Source organism: Erpetoichthys calabaricus, chromosome 9 (assembly GCF_900747795.2).
Source record: "Erpetoichthys calabaricus chromosome 9, fErpCal1.3, whole genome shotgun sequence".
NCBI lineage: Eukaryota > Metazoa > Chordata > Cladistia > Polypteriformes > Polypteridae > Erpetoichthys > Erpetoichthys calabaricus.
Genome location: NC_041402.2, coordinates 116942112 through 116961924, shown reverse-complemented (window position 1 = coordinate 116961924; position 19813 = coordinate 116942112). Strand labels below are relative to the sequence as shown.

Sequence of the window (19813 nt, the reverse complement as noted above, 5' to 3'; positions counted from 1 at the left end):
GTGTACAGACTACCAATAAGCAAAAAGTAAATGGCAAATATCCAAAACCTGCAGCTGCAGTCATCTTCTAAGGCTGGATTAAGCACTCCAACTGTTTATATTAAAGCATGAAGTTACAAAGTACTATAATATAATAGTATGAAAATGCAGTGGTGTAATAAAAAGCAGTCAGAAGAAAAAAATCAGTTTTTTTACCCAGTGTTCAAAGCAAAGGGTTAAGTGCAATTAAACTATAACATTGCCAGGACTGTTATAAAACATCTTCCTAAAATACGATTGCTTCACTGACAACCATTAAAGAACTGTTATTAATTGGAACTCTTTTTAGAACCTAGATACCGATACATTTTCGGAAGCTGATTTTTTGCAACAGTTTGAAAAATATAAAAAGAATCTTTATATATATATATATATATATATATATATATATATATATATATATATATATATATATATATATATATATATATATATATATATATATAAATAATATGTACATTTACAACAGATATGGATAATAATAATAAAAAGCCACAAGAGGGCAGCAGATTACAAAGAATGATTGGGTTGGAATTGATGGCACTTCAACGCTTTACCCAGAACACTAAACAAGTTTTTGTAACTGTGATTTCTATTTTTTTTTAATTTTTCAGCATATATTAATTTAACATATTCAATCTGAAATCTTGATTCATACAACAATATCCCATTATTCCACTCACCAATACATCAATCCACAGTTCACCTTCTTTTTGACCTTGTGACAGCTGCCTTGATCAGTTTGTGACACAATGTTAGTTTCATTGCAAGGCTGTCAAAATGAGAAAAATAAGAATAAAGGTGCCTCTCTAAGCTATGGTGAGTGAATATAGTCCTATTAGAATGGGATCTAACACTTCTAATATAGTAGTATGGCTATGTAAGCTAAAATGGAAATTTGTGTTAATTCTCATTAACCAGCTCTAAATTGTTGAAGTGGTACATTTGTAAGTTGCCTTGGATAAAGGCATAAGCCAAATAAGTAAATGTAAAATGTATTTTAGGCTGCCAGTCCATGTTAACCTGTTATCCTAAACCAGTTAATCTATTTAGAGACATGGTCTAACATTTTGCTGTCTTTTTTTTAAGCCTTCAAAGAACTTGCCTGCAGTATTGATTAGACTGTCAGTCAGGCATGTACTTCTCGAAAGCCTGGTGGTAAGCAAGCTGCTCAGATTCAATCGGGATGTGGGCTTGTAAGGATCAAAAGTCCTGAATTCCTTTTTAGACTTTACGTAAAGGAGGTTTTTAATATTTGTTCATATAAATATCTTAAGCTTCTACAGTATAACATCTGCTTTAGTTTTCCTAATATATGGACTAATGTTTAATAACAATATACCTTCAAATACAATATAGGCAAAAGACTTATGGTTTAAAGGAGTGCAGAGCAGATTATTGAATTTAATTAGTTTTTCAAAAATATTTTCTGAGAAACAATGTTAAAAAGTATTTAGTAGATTAAACCCATTTTTACACAATATTAATGTGAACACCAGATTTCAAAAACAATAAAATCTTCACCACAATATAAACATTGTCAGCTTAACTCCATCCACATATACTGTAACTTTGGACAAGAATACTCATAAGTGGCAGTTTGTTACTATACTGAATAACACCTCTACACTGGTCACCCATTATGATATATTAAAAATATGTAACAAACAAACCCATTGCTTTCTTCAAAACTAATGTTAATTTCCAATACTGTTGATAACGGGCAGCACCATCTCAAATCAATACCATCCACACATTCGTATATACATAATCAGGTGTTATATCAGAAAAAACTAAAGAAACCTACATAGATTCCATGCCAGCTCCAACCACAGGTCATTTTGTAAAAGAGAAATTTGAAAAACCCTAGTAATCTGATCAGTGTGCTAACATGATTCCTCTGTGTATGGATTGTTGGTGTTGATTACATTTAGTTACAGTGAATTTCTTTTTTCTCTTACCTTCAAAAGTTTTCTCTTTCATTCCAAATATCTGACAAAGCTACACTGGAGGTCACAAGAAATAATAAAAGTATTCTGGCCAACTATAGAGAATCTCTTGCACAGAACTGTGTGTGTTAGTGCACTGCTGTTTTTAGATAACAATCTGTTGAGCGAATTGAATAATAGTTGCTGTAATTACATACTGCATATTTCTTTCTTTTGCAGGAATCAAAGCCTCAGACTGTTGGACTGAATTGGAAAGCAGCATGTCACAAGCTGATTCAGTGATCATCTGGAATACTTTTAATTCTTTTTGCAGACAACCACTATGGCACCACTTTGTATTTCACACTTCATTACTGTGCAGGACCAATGTGCCATGCATCAAACTAAAATATCTCTGATCTTGCCATCCTAAAACAGCTTAGTAATAGCCATCTGCCTCTGTGGGCCACACAGGTAGGGCGAGATCCATATCATTGCCTGTGGTCTGTCCCCTGGTCTTATCACTTTAATTTTTTTTACTGGTTCTTAAATCCAACATATCTTAGTATTGTCAGCATGGAATACTTGGATTGCTTTTATACCATACAGTATGGGGTTTTCTTTAGTAAATTTGAAAAAAAAAACAGCAGGAAGATGACCCTTTTTTACAACTTAGTTTTAGTCTTTGATGCCACTTTAAATGTCCAATTAGTCTTAACTTCTTTACATCTGAGTATAAAAAGTAGATGATCAAAGATATACGTTTTTATACCTTAGCCATACACCAAAATGGTAGATTGAATATTTTAGAACATACTGTATAATTTGATAGTTTAGGAATGTTTCACTTTTTTCTACTTGCTTCATTTAAAGATTTTAACTTATATTTACAATACTTTAAAATCACCTTAAAAATTGCAGTAAAAGAATATTATAAATCTAGCAAAAAGCAAAAATGAACGCTCGGTTCCACATTCCATGATCATCAGCCATTTTGGTTATATTTCTAGGGTATGACAATTACCCCATATTGAAAACATACAGTATTGCATAACTTTATATACATTTTGCAGCTGATTTGTTTTTGGAGAGGGTGCCAGAGGTATGAAAGGCACTCCTGATTCATCTGAATGTATTTCTTTTTTATTCTCTCCAGGCACCAGTGCACTCATGAGGTTGACTGGTTTGCTTATGTTTTTTAGTATGTTTTTAATTTTACTGACAAGAAAGTGATTGTCTAGCAAAACCAGCATTGTGGAGCAGGACACTGCGATCATAAAGTGGAAGTGAAGATCATACAGTATTAAAGGAATCTGAATGATTTAATTTATATTAATACCTGCCTAAATGCAGCTTGCCCATGTCTTTTCTATTGGGCCAAGTTCGCAGAGGCAAGTCACCTCTGATTTGTTGGATTTATCAGTTTCCGTTAACAGCAGAAAAAAAATGCAGCATGTTCAGCTTTGTTACAAAAAAAATTAATACAAATCATTAAAAGGCTTGGAGTAATTAAATATTAGGTAGTCCATGTAATAGAAATCATAGGCACTTTGTCTTTCCACTGGTGCTAGCTGTGCAAAGTATTGCTGGGTAATTTTTATCGTGGTCCTCTCCTCACTGGAGTGCCTGTCTTTGAAGCTAGGAAAAGTCAAGTTCTTTGGGGCACCAATCATGTGGAGTACAAAGTTGGCGTCCTCCTCCATGGTTTCAAACTTGCCTATAAAGTCATAATTGATAAGGCAAGGACTACAGAGTCGGCTAACATGATCCCAGTGAATGTCCATGCCCACTGGCTTGTGAACATCAAGGAGATACTGAATGAACTCTTTGAAGGTCACACCCGCACCTGTCCTGAGTGCTGCCCGGGAAGCATTAGCACGATATTTTGAAATGATTGGCTTTCCAAAAATAGGGTGATAATAGCTGTTAGGGTGTTCAAATTTGTCCCGGAAAGCAGATACCAGCCTTTCAAAAGGTTCTCTGACAAAAAGAACTTTTGTGTATGTGTCGAGTCTGTGACTAATCCCCTTCCTATCAAAACTGTCTAACCTTTTTAGGTGGTTTCCATAATGCACTGTGTTGTGCTGGATATCCTTTGTCGATGAAGCAAGTCCATTAAGAACCATCAAAACTCGCTTCCAGTTTGAGCACCCTGCCTTGGGCACTTCACAATATAAAAGTTTATGTTTATCTTCCACAAATATCCGGGCGACATGATAAGGTGTGATGGTTCTTTTGCTGCTGCTTTTGTATTTTGTGCAGACCTCTCTCATAAGTTGTTTCCTTTCTTCCTGTATTTTATACAGTCGACTCAAATTTTTATTTTTTTGCAAGACAGAAGGCAACCCCAATGTGGTGTTGGTAATAGGTAGAGGCAAAGGGCTACTCTTCAGTAAAAGCTTTCGGCGCCTCTTTGTGATTCTGCCTAGGTTTACGTCAGGACTGCTGCCTTGAAGCTCCTTATAGTTAGATTTTTTTTTACTTATTTGGTTTTCAAAAACTGGAAGCTGCATTGGTGATACAAGACTTGAAGTGATCTCCTTGTCCTGAACAGCTGTTGAGACACTTTGGCTGCCTTCTTCCTGCACACGTGGATTATGGTGAGTACATTGTTCCTGCAAGAGAAAAAGATGTAATGAAGACCTGCTCTGGTATGGACTAATTGAAGTACAATCTATGTGTCAAAAGATAAGACAACAGGCAAGCACAAACATCATTAAAATGGGAAGCAGAAGTGATACACAGGAATCTGAGGTAGCTGAACATCAGGATGAATGTTTCCTTTTAGCTGTGTGCAAACAGAAACAATAAAATTAATTTGATAATGCTGTCATAGATATAAAAAACAAAGCATTGCCTGTCAAGTAAATTTTGAATAGACAGTATAGATAGGCTTAGAAATTACCCCCATTCTTACCAAGAGAAGTGCTTGGAATGCAGTTTAACTTGATTTAAGCTTACCTTAAATCAAGTTAAACAAGTGTTCATGTCAAAGGTAATGAAATAAGTAATTGACAGTGTCTTGTCTATTTTGTTCCATACCAGGTGCAAAGTAGGAAGCATTTCTGGTCTGGATCCCTGCGAATCACTAGGCACATTAATGTACTCCTATAGGGCCAATCTGGATATGAAAATAAATCCAACACATGTGTTAGAAACCAAATTATACATCTGAATTTCTAAATATTAAAGTTGACTTTAGTATATTCTGAATCAGGATATGCCAGAAATAGTGGAGAAAAATTACAAGATAGAATTTATTTATCTACAGCCTTTGACATTTCAACCATTGATCTTTAAGTAAATATTCCTTATATATATAAAAAAGGTTTTACAACAGAATAACAATTTAAATGTTACCCTTGCAAGGCTTTCTTTCTTTCTATCTTTCTTTTGGCAGCTTAATAGCCAGTCATACAGACAACTGCATTAAGTGTTTCTTGTTCTGCATATACAGGCAGTCCCCGGGTTACGTACGAGATAGGGACTGTAGGTTTGTACTTAAGCTGAATTTATACGTAAGTCGGAACAGGTACATTATTTTAATTAATGCTATTTTTGACTGACTGTAACCAAGTGCTCTGCCAATGAATGATGGAGTTTCACCTCTCTCTGACTTTTTTATTATTTCTACTTTATTTTCAATGGTGTTGGTTTTTCTCTTCTTTACTGTATCACCAGCACTTGCATCAGATTTGTGTTTCAGAGACATTCTTGAAGGGTGGAAACAAAAGGTTAAGATGTGCTCTTCTGCACAGCACTGTACACGTTATCACAGCAGGAAGGAACCAGTCATCAACACGTCTGATGTACTGACAAGAGACAACTTCCTGCTATGTGCGTAACAGTACAAGCAGGCTTGCTATTGAGAATGAATGGGGGCGGCGAGGGGCAGTTCATCACCATCCCACCTCACAGTCACCTCCACTACAGTATGCTGTAGAATGAACACGGTGCTGCCTAAGGTGAGTAGTGAATTGCCCAACCCCAATTCAACAGGCAGCCATCCGAGGCACACTACAATGCTACCCCCGCCGCCCCATTCAGCCACAACCGGGTCACCACTTGCAGCATTACCAGCCTTGTGTGCTGGGCGGGCAGTGAAATGCCCCCCTCCGCTCCGTCCAGCCTGCATCCAGTCAGGAGCAGCAGCTGCGGTGGCGTAGTGGGCATGCAGTGAACCATCGTCCTGCACACGAGCGACAGCTGTGGCACCGGTGACTATGGACCACGGGTCACTGCTTGCTGCCGGGAGCCACCCGAGGGACACTACACTACGTGAGCAGCGAAATTGCCCCTCTCCTGCCACCGCTTGCAGCATCCCCAGGCCGAAGATGAGGGAGCAGCAGTTACTGAGGCGCATGCGTCGCAGCTGCATCCTTGTTTGTAAGTCATAGGTCGGGTGTCCGTAACCTGGGGACTACCTGTACAGTATCATCTAATGTTGCATTTCATGTATGATATTGTACACACTATCCTTTTTTTGGAATTTTACTATTGTTGCTAGTCTTTTAGAGACATGTAGGCTTCAGTTTCAATGCACTTCTGTATATACATACCTTCAATTAGATATTTGAAATTTTAATCTTAATACACAGACATTGTGATTTTTTTCATTGGCATGTTTCTGTTTGAATACCTATACTAGTACTTCTTTGTCTATACTTTAATAATCTACTTTTTAAAATGTTTGTACTGTATAGTCTTTGTGATACATATTTACTTATGTATAAGAAAACAACTATACATCTGCCAATGGAAAGATTATAGTATTTATCAAAATTGTTAAATAGATTGCATATTTCAGTTTCATTCCCTGCAGCTATTTTATAACATAATATCACTAAGAGACAGCTGTATTGGACATAAAGTTCCATTATTGGGCATAACTGTATGCATATGCAACTGCACATACAGTATACTGGGCCAGATTCAGAATATGGGAGTAAGCTTGAGTACTCAGGAAATGTGCTTAAAAGAACATGCATACTTACTTTCACAACAAATTTTGAATAATCATCAGAAATCACTTGCTTTTGTACAGTAGTCTAATGACTGTCTTATTTAGCCTATAGTTTAAAAATTATACCAGAAACCTGAAGGATAATTTATTAAGACATAGCACAAATATGTGGAAGTTGCTAATGGAATCCTAAAATAATTAGTGTCGGAATTGTGCAATCAGTGCCATATGGGTATACCTTTTCTGTTTTCATTTTGAGAATGAAAATTTTTTTTTTTGTTGTTCTTTATTTTGCGTTATACAATTTCTTGTATTAGAAATTTGTTCGTTTTCGCATACCCCTTGGGGTCAGAGCACAGGGTCAGCCATTGTACAGCGCCCCTGGAGCAATTGCAGGTTAAGGGTCTTGCTCGAGGGCCCAGCAGAGTAGGATCTCTTTTGGCAGTGACGAGGATTCGAACTGGCAACCTTCTGGATACCAGCACTGATCCTTAGCCTCAGAGCCACCACTCCGCCCTAAATATAGTAAAGATTAGCAACTGACAAAAACATCCTCCACAACTGTTGTCACCGGAGGCTGGGGGCCAGACCCAGCCAAGATGCCTGGAAGGACCGGGAGGCAGTGTGTACGTCCCCCAGGCCACAAGGGGGCAACCACCCTGGATAAGGAGGGGACCACGGGGACCGAGCCAGGAGGCTCAAACCTATAGGGGCCCGTGGCCACTGCCAGGGGGTGACCAGAGCATCATCGAGCCCGGGAAACTTGCACTTCCGCCACACCTGGGAAGGTGGAGGAAGGACCTTCCAGGGACGCCCGGAGTGCTTCCGGGTGCAATGGCAGCACTTCCGCCACACCAGGAAGTGCTGCCAGAAGAGCATCATCAGGCACCTGGAGCACATCCGGGTGGAAATAAAAGGGGCTGCCTCACTCCAATCAGGGAGCTAGAGTTGGGAGCAGGAGCAGGACAAAGCTCCCAGGAGGAGAGGAAAGACAACCCACGGAGACTGAGACAGAAGCCCGTGAGGAGGGTGATTGGTGATGGGAGCACTGTGTGCTGTGTGAGATTTATTAGCTTTAATAAACATGTGTTTTATAAAGCGTTGGTGTCTGTTTGGTGGTGTTCAGACCCATGTCTCACACTTTATTTTGGACGTCCTAATTGATAGACCTCAGAATATGTGGTTTGGTAGCATTGTATCTTCTTTGCTGATCATTGAACAAGCACCCCACAGGGTAGTGTGCTGAGCCCTTTCTGTACTCCATATTTACCTTTGACTGTGTGGCCAGACATACCTCCAACTGCATCGTTAAATTTGTAATGACACCACAATCACAGTCCTGATCACCAACAATGACACAGACCACCTGCTGACACAGTAGTGCCAGGACAACAATCTCAGTTTCAATTTCAGCCATGGAACTGGTCAGAGAGCAGATCTTATTCTCATCTACATCAGAGTTTCTGTCTCCAGGCTCTAAACTTAATAAACAGCCAGTCATTGTAACAAACACTGGGCATGTTCTTGATTATATATACGGTATATTACATATAATTGCATATGTATGTTACATTCTATGTATCCTGTTGAATACTTTGTGTGTCTTTTGTTAGAAATATATTACTATCATTATTTTGACGTGGTATGCAAGGAAGAATTTTGTTGTACTACAGCAAGTACACAACAATACACTTGAACGTAATGACTAACATTCAATTACAGGGATTTGCCCATATAAATAATTTCCTGAGGGTTAAGTCTCACTTAAGGAAGCACCCCTTTCCATTACTATTACGTTAATTGAAAATTCAATTCAGAGATGTATTAACGTAGTGATTCTCAAACATTTTTAAGGTAGGACTCAGTTTTGGGCAAGAATTTTGTTTGTAACTCCCCCACTACCCTACTCAACCTATTCGTAAACAAAGAGCAGCTGAGTGATGGTAAAATATTTATCAAATAATAGAAATACTGGGGTAACCCAGTAGTGCAATTTGTTTTGTCTTTATTCTTCACGTTTCCTGGACTTTCTATCATGTTTGAGAAAGCATGTGCTATTTATTTTTAATTGCTGCATTGTTGCTCAGTGGCTTTATTTATATAAGCAGTGAATCACAATGAGGCATAATTTCCAAGCTGTGCGCTATGCTGTGGACTGACAACTACAATATCAAATATTCAATGAAAAGTATGAGCTACCAATTAAAGTTAACGATGGATACATTTTTTAAAATATCATTAGAACCTTCTAAATCTGGCAGTGAAAAGAATAAACAGGAAAAACAGATTGTACAGCAAGTAATATCTCAAATATGGTTTTACTGTTATTTTCAATAAACCCCATGTGTAGTTTGTTGAAGTATTGTCAAAAGAAAGTATAAAGCCGTCAAAGCTGCTTCCACATTTAAATACCAAACATCCAAACAAAAAAGACAAGCCTGTGGAAATTTTTGAAAGAAAACTAAACTACCTCCACAAGGAGTAAGCCATTTTTACTTTGATATTACTAGCAAGTTATCGAGTTGCATTTCGTACTGCCAAAGCCAGTAAGTCACATATTATACATTTGCCGAAAATCTGATTTTACTGACAGCTGTTCATATGGTGCAGATAATGGTTGGTGAAAAAGAGGCTGACAAATAAGATCCAAAGAAGAATAAGCAATGCGGCAGAAGATATTTGAATACAAGTTCTTGAAAATATTAAGAAGTGTAGCTACTTCTCATTATAGATGGACGAATCCAAAGGTATTTCCAACTGTGCCCAAGTCATCAAAATCTTTACCTTCTGAAACGGATTGTGTTTCAAAATATGTCATTAAAGTGGTAACTTTCATCAAAGGAAATGCGTTGCAGACTCATATTTTTCAAAAAATGTGTGAAGACATGGGTTCATTAAAATCTTCTTTATCGCATGGAAGTAAGTTTGCTTTTGAGGAGTAATGTCTTAAAAAAAACTTTTGATGTACCTGCTAGACAAGGAATTGGAATATGCAAACCCATTTTCCAATTCTGTTTGGCTTCTCAGTTCGGTTTCCTTGCTGATATTTTTGAACTCTTAAGGACTTTGAACAGCATTTTGCAAGGCCATGATGTTAACATAACAATAGCCAGGGATAAAATCAACGGATTTATAAAGAATTCTGGACAGCTTCAATAAAAAAAAGACATTTGATTTATTCCAGTGCATTCAAGAACTCTTAGAAAATGTAGCTATTTTTAAAATAGTAAATTCTGAGCTCACACTGTGCTGCTATCCCAAGTGACCGTGTTAGCCTGAACCATTAGCAGTCTTCTAGCAGCTTCCTCCGTACGTATTCTAAAGTGCACTTGCTTAATACCGCATCTATGATTTGATTGTCAAAACCACAGTCTTTAGCTTGCTTGCCTCCGCCATGTAACAAACCGTTGAATAGTCTCACCTTGCTTTTGTGTCAGCTGGTAGAAAGCTTGCCTTGCAAAAGTCATGTTCACCTGGGGCACGAAGTAAATGTTTAACTCCGCTACTACACTGTTGTAATCTGCTGGCCCACCTATATTTTCCAAAGTAGAAAAAACATCCTGCACATTGATGATGTTTTGTCACTTGTGATACATTATCTTTTAAAATTAGTCCTTTGCTACCTGTGAACAACTGAAACGCTTCCAACCATCTTGTACAGCATGATCCCAGAGTGGCAGAATCGACATAGCAATTGAATTTTTGTGCAGATATTTCCATCTCAAACAATAATTAAACTTGCTTTCAGTGCAAAACACAACCATTTAGTAAAATTCTAGTTGCCAATATTCAGTCCTTCACCTTGCCCCAGCTTAAGACTGTCAAATTGAATCAATAGACAGGATACTGGTTTGTACTTGAACACAATACTTCTTTTATTTTTCCTGTTCTCCCAAATTGCACGTACAACACCAGCACATGTGCCTAACATTAAATTTCAGTACATGACAATGTTTAATATGGTAAAATCTGAGCTCATCTTTTCAGATATGCAATTTAGTATTTTCTGGAATAAATTCAAAACAGTTACGACAATCACTGATGGATAGTGAATCCGTTTGAGTTCCGTTCAACTGGCTGAAATTCTGACAAATATGAAAGAAAAACTTACTGAAATATCTAAGAACGGGATGTTGAAACTAGACTTTTTTTTCTCAGAGCGTAGACACGTTTTGGTGTAAATAAATGCAAACGAAGTTCTTAAATTTTTGGTACCATTTGCAAAATCGTATTTATGCAAATTATGTTTCTTGTCTATGACTGCCATCAAAACAAAACCAAGACATCACCACAAACTTGAAAATGATATCATTGTGTGTGCATCAAATATAGAGCCCATATTTGAGAATATAGTTTCAGAAAAACAGCTTAATTTTTATTTTATAACTGTTGTAACATTTGTTTTTATGTTTAAAGTTGTTTGTTTATGTTCCTACATACAAAATAAATATTTGTTAAGGAGGTGTTTGTTGTTTTATTTTATAAATCCTGTTGCAACCCCCCAGCTCTTTACTGCATTCCCCCAGTGGGTTTGTGACCCACACTTTGAGAACTACTGTATTAAGGCAATGAAGGGAGGAAAATCTTACAGCATATGCATCATTGTGCTGACAAGATTTACAGGAAGCATGATTAAAATAACAACATATTCAGTGGAAGGAAACTAATTAGGGCCTTAAAATATAAATACAGATTATAACATTTCAGATCCAATTAGCCTTGATATTCTTAATCCAGCCAGTAATGTAGCTGAGGAAATAGCAATTAAAAAGCAATTTTAATGGGCAGAAGCTTACTCCTACATCTCCCTAGGATTTACTAAGGGTCTTTCATTTTCAAACACTGCTTGAAATATACTGAACAAGAAAAGGCCCTACAGAACCTGCACTTTCTCAGCAGCATTGCAATTTTAATTGACTTCATGGGACTTCATTCAGGACCCAAAAGGAGTCAATATTAAATGCACTTATGAATAATCCCCATTGAGAAAGTAAAAATGGATTGGCATTTTCTTCTAAAGTGTTCTTTTGTAATGCAGAATTCTTTAAAGTTCTTTAAATGGCTTTGCGGCCACATTGTGTACTAGTGCGTTCCATGTTGACTTTTGTATTTACAGTCACATGAAGTAACAAAATTTATATTAGGCCTGAAAACAAGTGCTTTGCAGAATGTTTTTGTCATGTATAGTGGTTGCATCTGTTATGAGAATTTATGAATTATTCTAAAAAGTTTTAGCTTACAAGCATAAATTTATATTTCTGACTCCTTAGATTTGCATGTCATTTGAAAGAAATAAGATGCATTCATTTAAAATGGTTTCCAATACCAGAATATGATTTTATTTTTCTAGATATATACTTTTTGTTTTTCATTTTCTGAAAATAAATCATGTACACTTATTCTGCATTATAATATTACCAAGAAATTTTATATCATGAATATTTTGCAGTCTGTTATTCTGCACACAGAATGTTCAGGATATTTTGAAAAATCATTGATTTTTATTTTTGTTGAACATATCAGCCTAATTCTTTGTTTCACCATACAGTGGTATGCTTTTTTTTAAAAAAAAAAACAAAAAAAAAAACAACTAAATAGTGCCATGCCCAAAAGACCAAAATACAGAAGGACCCTCAAATTTTATTTTATTTTTATTTATTTATTTTTGCTGCAGTTTCTGTTTCTGCCATTGGGTGATGATATTTCACTTAGCAAAAAAAATAAAAAAATAAAAAAAAACACTGAACACTCACAAGGGATTGAAGTTTGCAGATGAAACAGAACATCAAACTCACCATTTTTGCTGTGTGCTTTATTTTCATTTTGGGCTTGGAACCTAGAAAATGAATGTAAATAATTATTACAAGCATATGTTTATCATAACAGAGGTAAACAAATTAAACTGCTTTACTACTAACACAGTATATTCAAATGCCTCTGTACTGTACATATATTCCAAAATCAATATTTCATTCATTTGTAACACTGCACTTCTCATAGGAGAAGCAAAGCATTTTGTACACTCTTACAGATCCAATCATGTGTTTATTGTTTGATTCTGCTTAATTCAGTTTCATTGTTGGGGAATTCCAGAGTCTATTTAAATGTACCAATCCATCCACTGAGGGTTGTCACATTCTTGAGCTTATCCTTGGGAGTATTGTATGCAAGGCTGAAACCAGCCTTGAACAGGGATCACTCATTCAGGACCATGTTGCCAGTTATTGTAACTTCTAACTCAGGGCGCCCAGTAAAAGATCCGTGGAGACATGTGGTACATGTTCAAAAAAGAGTTGAATAGGGCTGTAAGAAGGACATAAAAACCCATAATCAACAAGAGATGACTTCAGGAATTAAGTGTGTTTCTGTTCAAAACGTTTGAGTGACTTGACATGTGTGCCTACTGCCTGATTCAGCCTTGACTGATTTGCTTAATGCCTGATCTAGTGCAGAATTCTGTGCTTTCATCTCATCACAATGGATACAGTTCAGAAATTATAAATTGAGACTGGTAATGTATTGGATTAAGGCAAGGGTTGGTAGACGTTTTTCACAATTTTGATTTATAGTGTACTTTTTTCTTGTCATATGTTTATTTTCAATTAACACAATGGACATAATACAGATACAACAGCTTTTCTGGGAATTGGTATAAAGGAAATATGCCATATGTAAATAAAAAAAAACAGTGACTACATCTCATTATTTGACCAATATTTAAATTACCCCACTACAACTCTCCCACAACATTTTTTCTTAATACTTTATAAACTTAATTAAAAAGGTCAGGAGGTATTTCTTTGATGGCAATTAAGATCAATACTTCAGCTGATACAAAGGTTTACAGTTTAAAAGGTAATAAACTAATTGGAATAACATAAAATGCCCATTGCAACAGAACAGCATAGGGAAGCTAGGAGAGTGAGTGCCCTGTAATTGCCTATAATTTGTAAGTGTCAGGTCTTGAAAACAGATTGCCTGAAAAGCAGCTGTGTGTACACTGTCAGCAATGACCAGCTTTTAGCTGAGCTGAACAACAATCTGAGTCAATTAGATTATTACAGAGTGCTTGAGAGCGACCCGAGTCTTTTAAAATAGTGGCAATGCAATTAAGCACTAGTTAATGTAATTGCTGGATTACCGGCTTTTACACTCACAATCATGAGAAGGCGTTTTTGCTTTAGGAGGAGGCCATTACCAATCTACAGAAGAATTCTTCTGTTTGTATAAATGTATGCAAAACAAAAATAGAAGCAAGTTAATTTCAGAGATGACAATATACATTTAAAGAATATTTCCCCCAACCCCACTGATTTGAAGAAGTTGATACAATTCATTATAAAAAAAAAATACTGGAAACATGGAAAATGCTAAACAGTTTTTTAAACATCTGGGGCTAAATAATTGTTGAACATTACTGGCCTCTCTCAACTGAATCTACAAATGTACATAAAAATTTATGATCCAACCATATGCTTCACTCAGTTTTATGCACACAGAAGTAAGGTGGAAGAGGGAGACAAGGCCAGCCAAATGTTAGAGAAATAAAACAGAACAAATTGACTAAACAACAATCAGCTGACAGTGCAACCCATAGGTTGTGGGTGAGAAATTTGAAGTGTCTTTTTCAGTTCATTATAAACTGACTATATTGGAACTACAAATATCAATTCTTTCACTTAATGCAGAAGTATACAGTGATAAAGGTCTACTCTTTTGGAAACTGTCATTGCAGCTCTGTATTTTCCTGACCAGTATTATGTGTATGGAATTGGTGTATTCTCCTTGTATCTGTGTGGTTTTCACCAACATCCCAAAAGACTTGGATGTTAATTTGTGATTCCCATTTGATTGTGTGTGAGTGTGGACAATCGCACGAATAGGCCCTGGGATAGGCACCATCGAGGGTTGTTCCTTGCCTTGGGCTCAGTGTTGCTAGAATAGCTTCTAGTCCTTTGTGATCTGAAACTGGATTAAGCCAGTTTGACAATGTAATAGTCACATTAGGAATGCTCCACTTGATGTTGGGTTACACAAGCTTTTTTTGTCTGTTTAGTTTTTGGAATGTTGTGTATTCCTGAGGATGATACCTTATTAGAATAATGGTTTCCATAAAATAATATGGTCTTTAGGAACTAGAATGTATTCTATAAACATATAATATAAATCAGTCATTCTGTATGTCCTAGTTGCCATGTTTTTTCAATTGTTACTAGATGCCCCTAGAGGTCTGATTAAAGCTTAAAGTTATTTTTTGCTCATTTGACAGTGGTTGACCCTGATGCTTTATAGGTCCAACTGTCCAGATTCAATTCTCAGCTATCTGTGTGGAGATTGTCTGATCTCCATATGTTGTTTGGGGTTTTCTCCCAATTCTCCAGTGTGTGGAGTTTGAGTTAGTTGACATTTTTTTATTCGCAGCGCATGGATGGATATAGGAGTGCACCTTACGTTGGACTGATGTTCCATTCAAAACTGGATTGTGCAATGAACCAAAAGTATTCACCCCTGTACAATAAGGTGCAAGAGGGCCAAATGTGTCTCCACAGGCAGGGCTGTGTGTCCCCTAACACTAGCATTCCATCAGACAAAGGGGTGCTGAAAGACTGCTGCTGCTTGCTTTCCTGCAGGGTACAGCTTGCTGTGCTCACCAAAGTAACTGCCCAGATCTGAGAAAACCAGTGAAAACGAAACATAGTGATAAAATAACTGTACATGTCTGTAATCCAGACTGAACTTCATAAGCCAAGTTAACCCTTTAACCGCCAACTCCCTAAATATTCCCCACGCCAGGCGAAATCTGAACAATTTTTGTTTTTTTACTTTTTTACATTTTTTTTACATTTTTTACATTTATTCAAGCAGTATTGACCACTAAATGTTGTGCAAGTTGCCAGTGTATACACGAAATCTATAAATGTAACCTGAATTCTCAGCTAAGCAAAACATCTTAATACCAAACCGTGCCCTTTTCAATGGTAGATACTGTCGAAACTGTAAGCGGCCCTTCCACGACAATAAACTTTCATCAACTGCAACTGACGGTCCTGGCATGTAGGGCAACTGAAATGCTTCAAATAAATGATCAATCAAAGGACGTAGCTTGAACAAGTGGTCGCGGTTTGGATCTTTCTTATCTGGCTCGTTTCTGTTGTCATTCAAATGAAAGAATTTCAGCAGCAAAGAGAATCGGTTACGTGTCATGACAGCTGCAAAAATAGGTGTTGCATACATAGGATCTGTAGACCAGTACATCTCAATATCTGGTTTTCTGATTATTCCCATCAACATCAAAATCCCAATGAATTTTTTCATTTCGTTTTCATCAGTGTCAAACCAAGCACGAACACGGGAATGTGGAGGTAAATTGGGATTTTTCTCAATAAACTGTGCTGCATACAGATTTGTCTGATGAACAAAATGTCTGATCAAATCAGGTGACACAAACAGCTCATAAAACTGCTCAGCAGTGTAATTGTTTACATCAACAATAAAGCCACATGTTGCCTCAAACGAATGCAGAAAAGGTAGTTCACCACGGGCAGCAGCCCAGTTGAGATGCTGGGGATACACCCACTCAGCGCCGTCATCCGATGCGTCTTCATTCACAATATCATGCAGCGCACGTTGCTGCTCATCACTGTCACTAAAATCTTCTTCAGAATTGCTACAATCATGATCAGAACTGTCCAAAATCGCCTGCAAAGCCTCACTTGAAGTCAGTTTACGTTTCGCCATATTCACAGCTGTTACATGCGAATCACGTCACATGACCGGCCAAAACAACCACAGACTTGTCGAAATACAACGTAGTAATAATACCCACGCCAAACCGTCAGTTATACTACTTGCCAGGCATTCATATAACAACAGGCAAATTTGCCGGATAATTCCGGCAGTATGGCGTTAGCATTAAAACAACGGTGCCGGATATATCCGGCAGAGGGCGGTGAAGGGGTTAAAGGTCATACACATTTGGCAAACTCAAAAGCAGTAGGTCAATAATAGAAATCCAAAACAGAACCAAATTACTAGACAAAAATCAATACAAAACACAGTGGTGGTGCCAAAGGCAGGAAAACAAATGGATAAGCAACACTACTATCCAGTTTTTCCCTTTTTATGGTTCTTATATCATCATCACTGCTTAAAAGTTTGGCAGTGCAATGGAAACAAATAGGAGAACCTGGGGCTAAAGGAACCCAAAAGTTGGGATAGCATGCAGGGCCTCACCATATTTCTAACATTGACTACCTTGAATTGAAATAGGCAGATCAGAAAAATAAATGGCATTAAATTACATTCTGGCAGGCATTACACTAATACATAAAACTCAAAAGCGTATTATGTGGGTGGCATGGTGGCACAGCCGTCAGCACTGTCATCTCAGTCCATGATTCAAGGGTTTCCTGGAGAAAAAGGAATATTGTGTTCAGATGTTTTCACCCCAGAGACTCCTTTTGAAAATATGGTGTGGTATGCTCTTTTGACAATTCTCATTACATCTTTATGTTTTCCTTATTAGTTGTTGTCAGTATGTAATTGGTACATTCTTGTTGTGTTTTTGGTTTAACCTGGTGAGCTAGATAAGAATGGTATGAAAACTGTGACTGGTGCCATCTGCTAGGCCAAGGCAGAACTATATTCTTTCCCTGAAACAATATTAAAAGTGAGGGGCACTCAGACCAGTAATGACTGCCTGCCCATGTGGAGCAGTTTTAGGTTTTAAGAAGATCCTTTTAGGGCAGTGATCATTAAATACATTTGACCTGGGGCCAAATTATCTTTGGCCAGACCCCGATATAACAAAGACCCCTCCTTGCCCTCATATGTCTTATACATGTTAACAGATGCACATTTACTTCTTGTCTCTCTCATTAAATCACCTCATTCACACATTTCAAGTCGTTTCAAACCTGTTAACTTTAGACAAAGAATCATCAAGTATATGTTGCACTGAATTCATTCTGGTGTTAATTTCATGCAGTTTCTTGCATCATTATTAAAAACAATGTTCAGAGTGGATTAAATGATTATGGTAATGGACCAATAAATCACAGTATTTGTAAATGCAACATAAATCTGAATCACCATTTGGCCAGTACGTCCAGTATCTAATGAGAAGATGCTGCTATTTATCGCTTAGGCAGCAGTACAAGGTCGTGTGTCGAGTCATAACTCAATGTTGCTCATTCACCATGCTGTTTTAAACACTACCATTTAATGGCAGTTTTAAATCTCAATTGACTTATTTAGGGATTATAGTGAAGGATTTATAAAGAATAATATGATTTTCACGGACTACCTTATTTACAGTATTTTATCATGTGGATGAACTAAATTTCACCTGCATTTTCTCTTTAGTATCCAAAGAATAAATACTGTATACAATGCTAAAAAAATAAAAATTCAAACATAAAAATCAGTTCCACATAGGTTGGTGAATACTAAGATTATTCCAGATATTTTCATTTAAATAACTTCTTAAAGCTGAGTTTTTAACAGCAAATTTTTCAAATCAAGTTTGATAGAAAATCACTTTGTTAGGTTTGTGACGTTTGCATCAGTTTATGGAGGAAGCATTAGCTTCATAATAACACTTACTGAACAGTACTATGTAATGGACAAGTCAAATTAATTTAAACTTCAAATATCACAACGTCATCCTGCTTTAAGTTTCCAAAGCTTTCCATCCTTTTTTATATTTGCTCCCAACTCTAAGGCTACTTCTATGAAATCAAACTTATAACTGAAAATTAACTCATTATTTCAGAATTCCTATATGACACCTCTGTTGTGTTGTTTTCAAGGTGCTACATATGCAGTAAGTGATAAAACTTTGTTTCTGCTTAGCCTGTGTATTAAACCAGAACTAGCCATTGAACAGGGCTGATCATACTTGTACCATTTACTCATAAATGGTGATGGCATTTATTGTTTACTGTACTAATAAGTGTCAGATCTTCTTTCACTACATTTGTCATATTTCTTTTGTCATATTGTTAAACATTACTTTGCCTTCAGAAACCCAACAAACAACACACACTTAACATTTTCTGATTGAACTATTCTGTTTTAACAGCCCCTAAATTGCAGCAACTATGCGTCTTAGTGATTATGTGCTTCTGTTAATGCAGATGACATTGTAACTTCAGAGTGGTTTCCCTTGTGCTTCAAATCATTATGAGCTGAACCACACTAATGTATGCCTAAAATGAATGTTCTAAAACACTAACTGTTCTGCCTTCCAGAATAGCTGTTTGTTATTCAAAGAAATGTTAACATAGCCTTATAAATATTCATGTAAACAGTTGTAAGAAGACTGAAACAAAATTACAGGAAGTCAGTGGTTAGACAGCATGCTTCACGAATAGTCTGTTTGTTAGTCCTATTGAAGTAAAGCCTGTATTATTTTAAATTAATTGGATATATATAGCAAAATTATGTTGTTCATTGCAAATTGGTAATTGTTTGCTTCTTTTCAGTTTCACTCTATTGTATAAACTCAAAAAAAAATTGTAGCAAGGTGCTATCTCCTGACTCTATGAATCTTTTGTGAAGTAGAGTTTGTCAGCTGTTTAGTTTCTGGAGTTTCTGGTTCAAACACCAAAGGTAAGATCAGGTCACTAACTAATATTAATTTTGGAATGAATATGTGCCAGATAAGCAAGTTACAAAATGGTTCGAGGGTTGGATAAACAAGTGTGTAGCCATGCCAGTTTTACTTTCAGTTGATGAATGTGGAGCCTGCATGTCTTTATTTGTGCTATGTAGGGGTTTTGCATTTAAAGGCAATTAACTTTGCTATTATTTGTAACTCACTCATTCAGGTGTGTGACTCAAATTAAGTAAAATTATCTTCTTAAGAAATAATTCCATAATA

The 19813-nt window shown here is 36.7% G+C and overlaps 1 protein-coding gene across 1 annotated transcript; it reads right to left on the bottom strand.

Annotated features, from left to right (window-relative positions):
• Positions 1–691: 691 nt before the first annotated feature.
• On the bottom strand, positions 692–13238 carry LOC114658057 (carbohydrate sulfotransferase 8-like). Its single transcript, XM_028810081.2, has 2 exons — positions 12726–13238; positions 692–4582 (listed from the first exon to the last, which is right to left on the bottom strand). The coding sequence occupies exons 1-2, from the start codon at positions 12798–12800 to the stop codon at positions 3446–3448; spliced, it is 1212 nt and encodes a 403-aa protein (XP_028665914.2). The 5' UTR covers positions 12801–13238; the 3' UTR covers positions 692–3445.
• Between the last annotated feature and the right edge of the window lie 6575 nt (positions 13239–19813).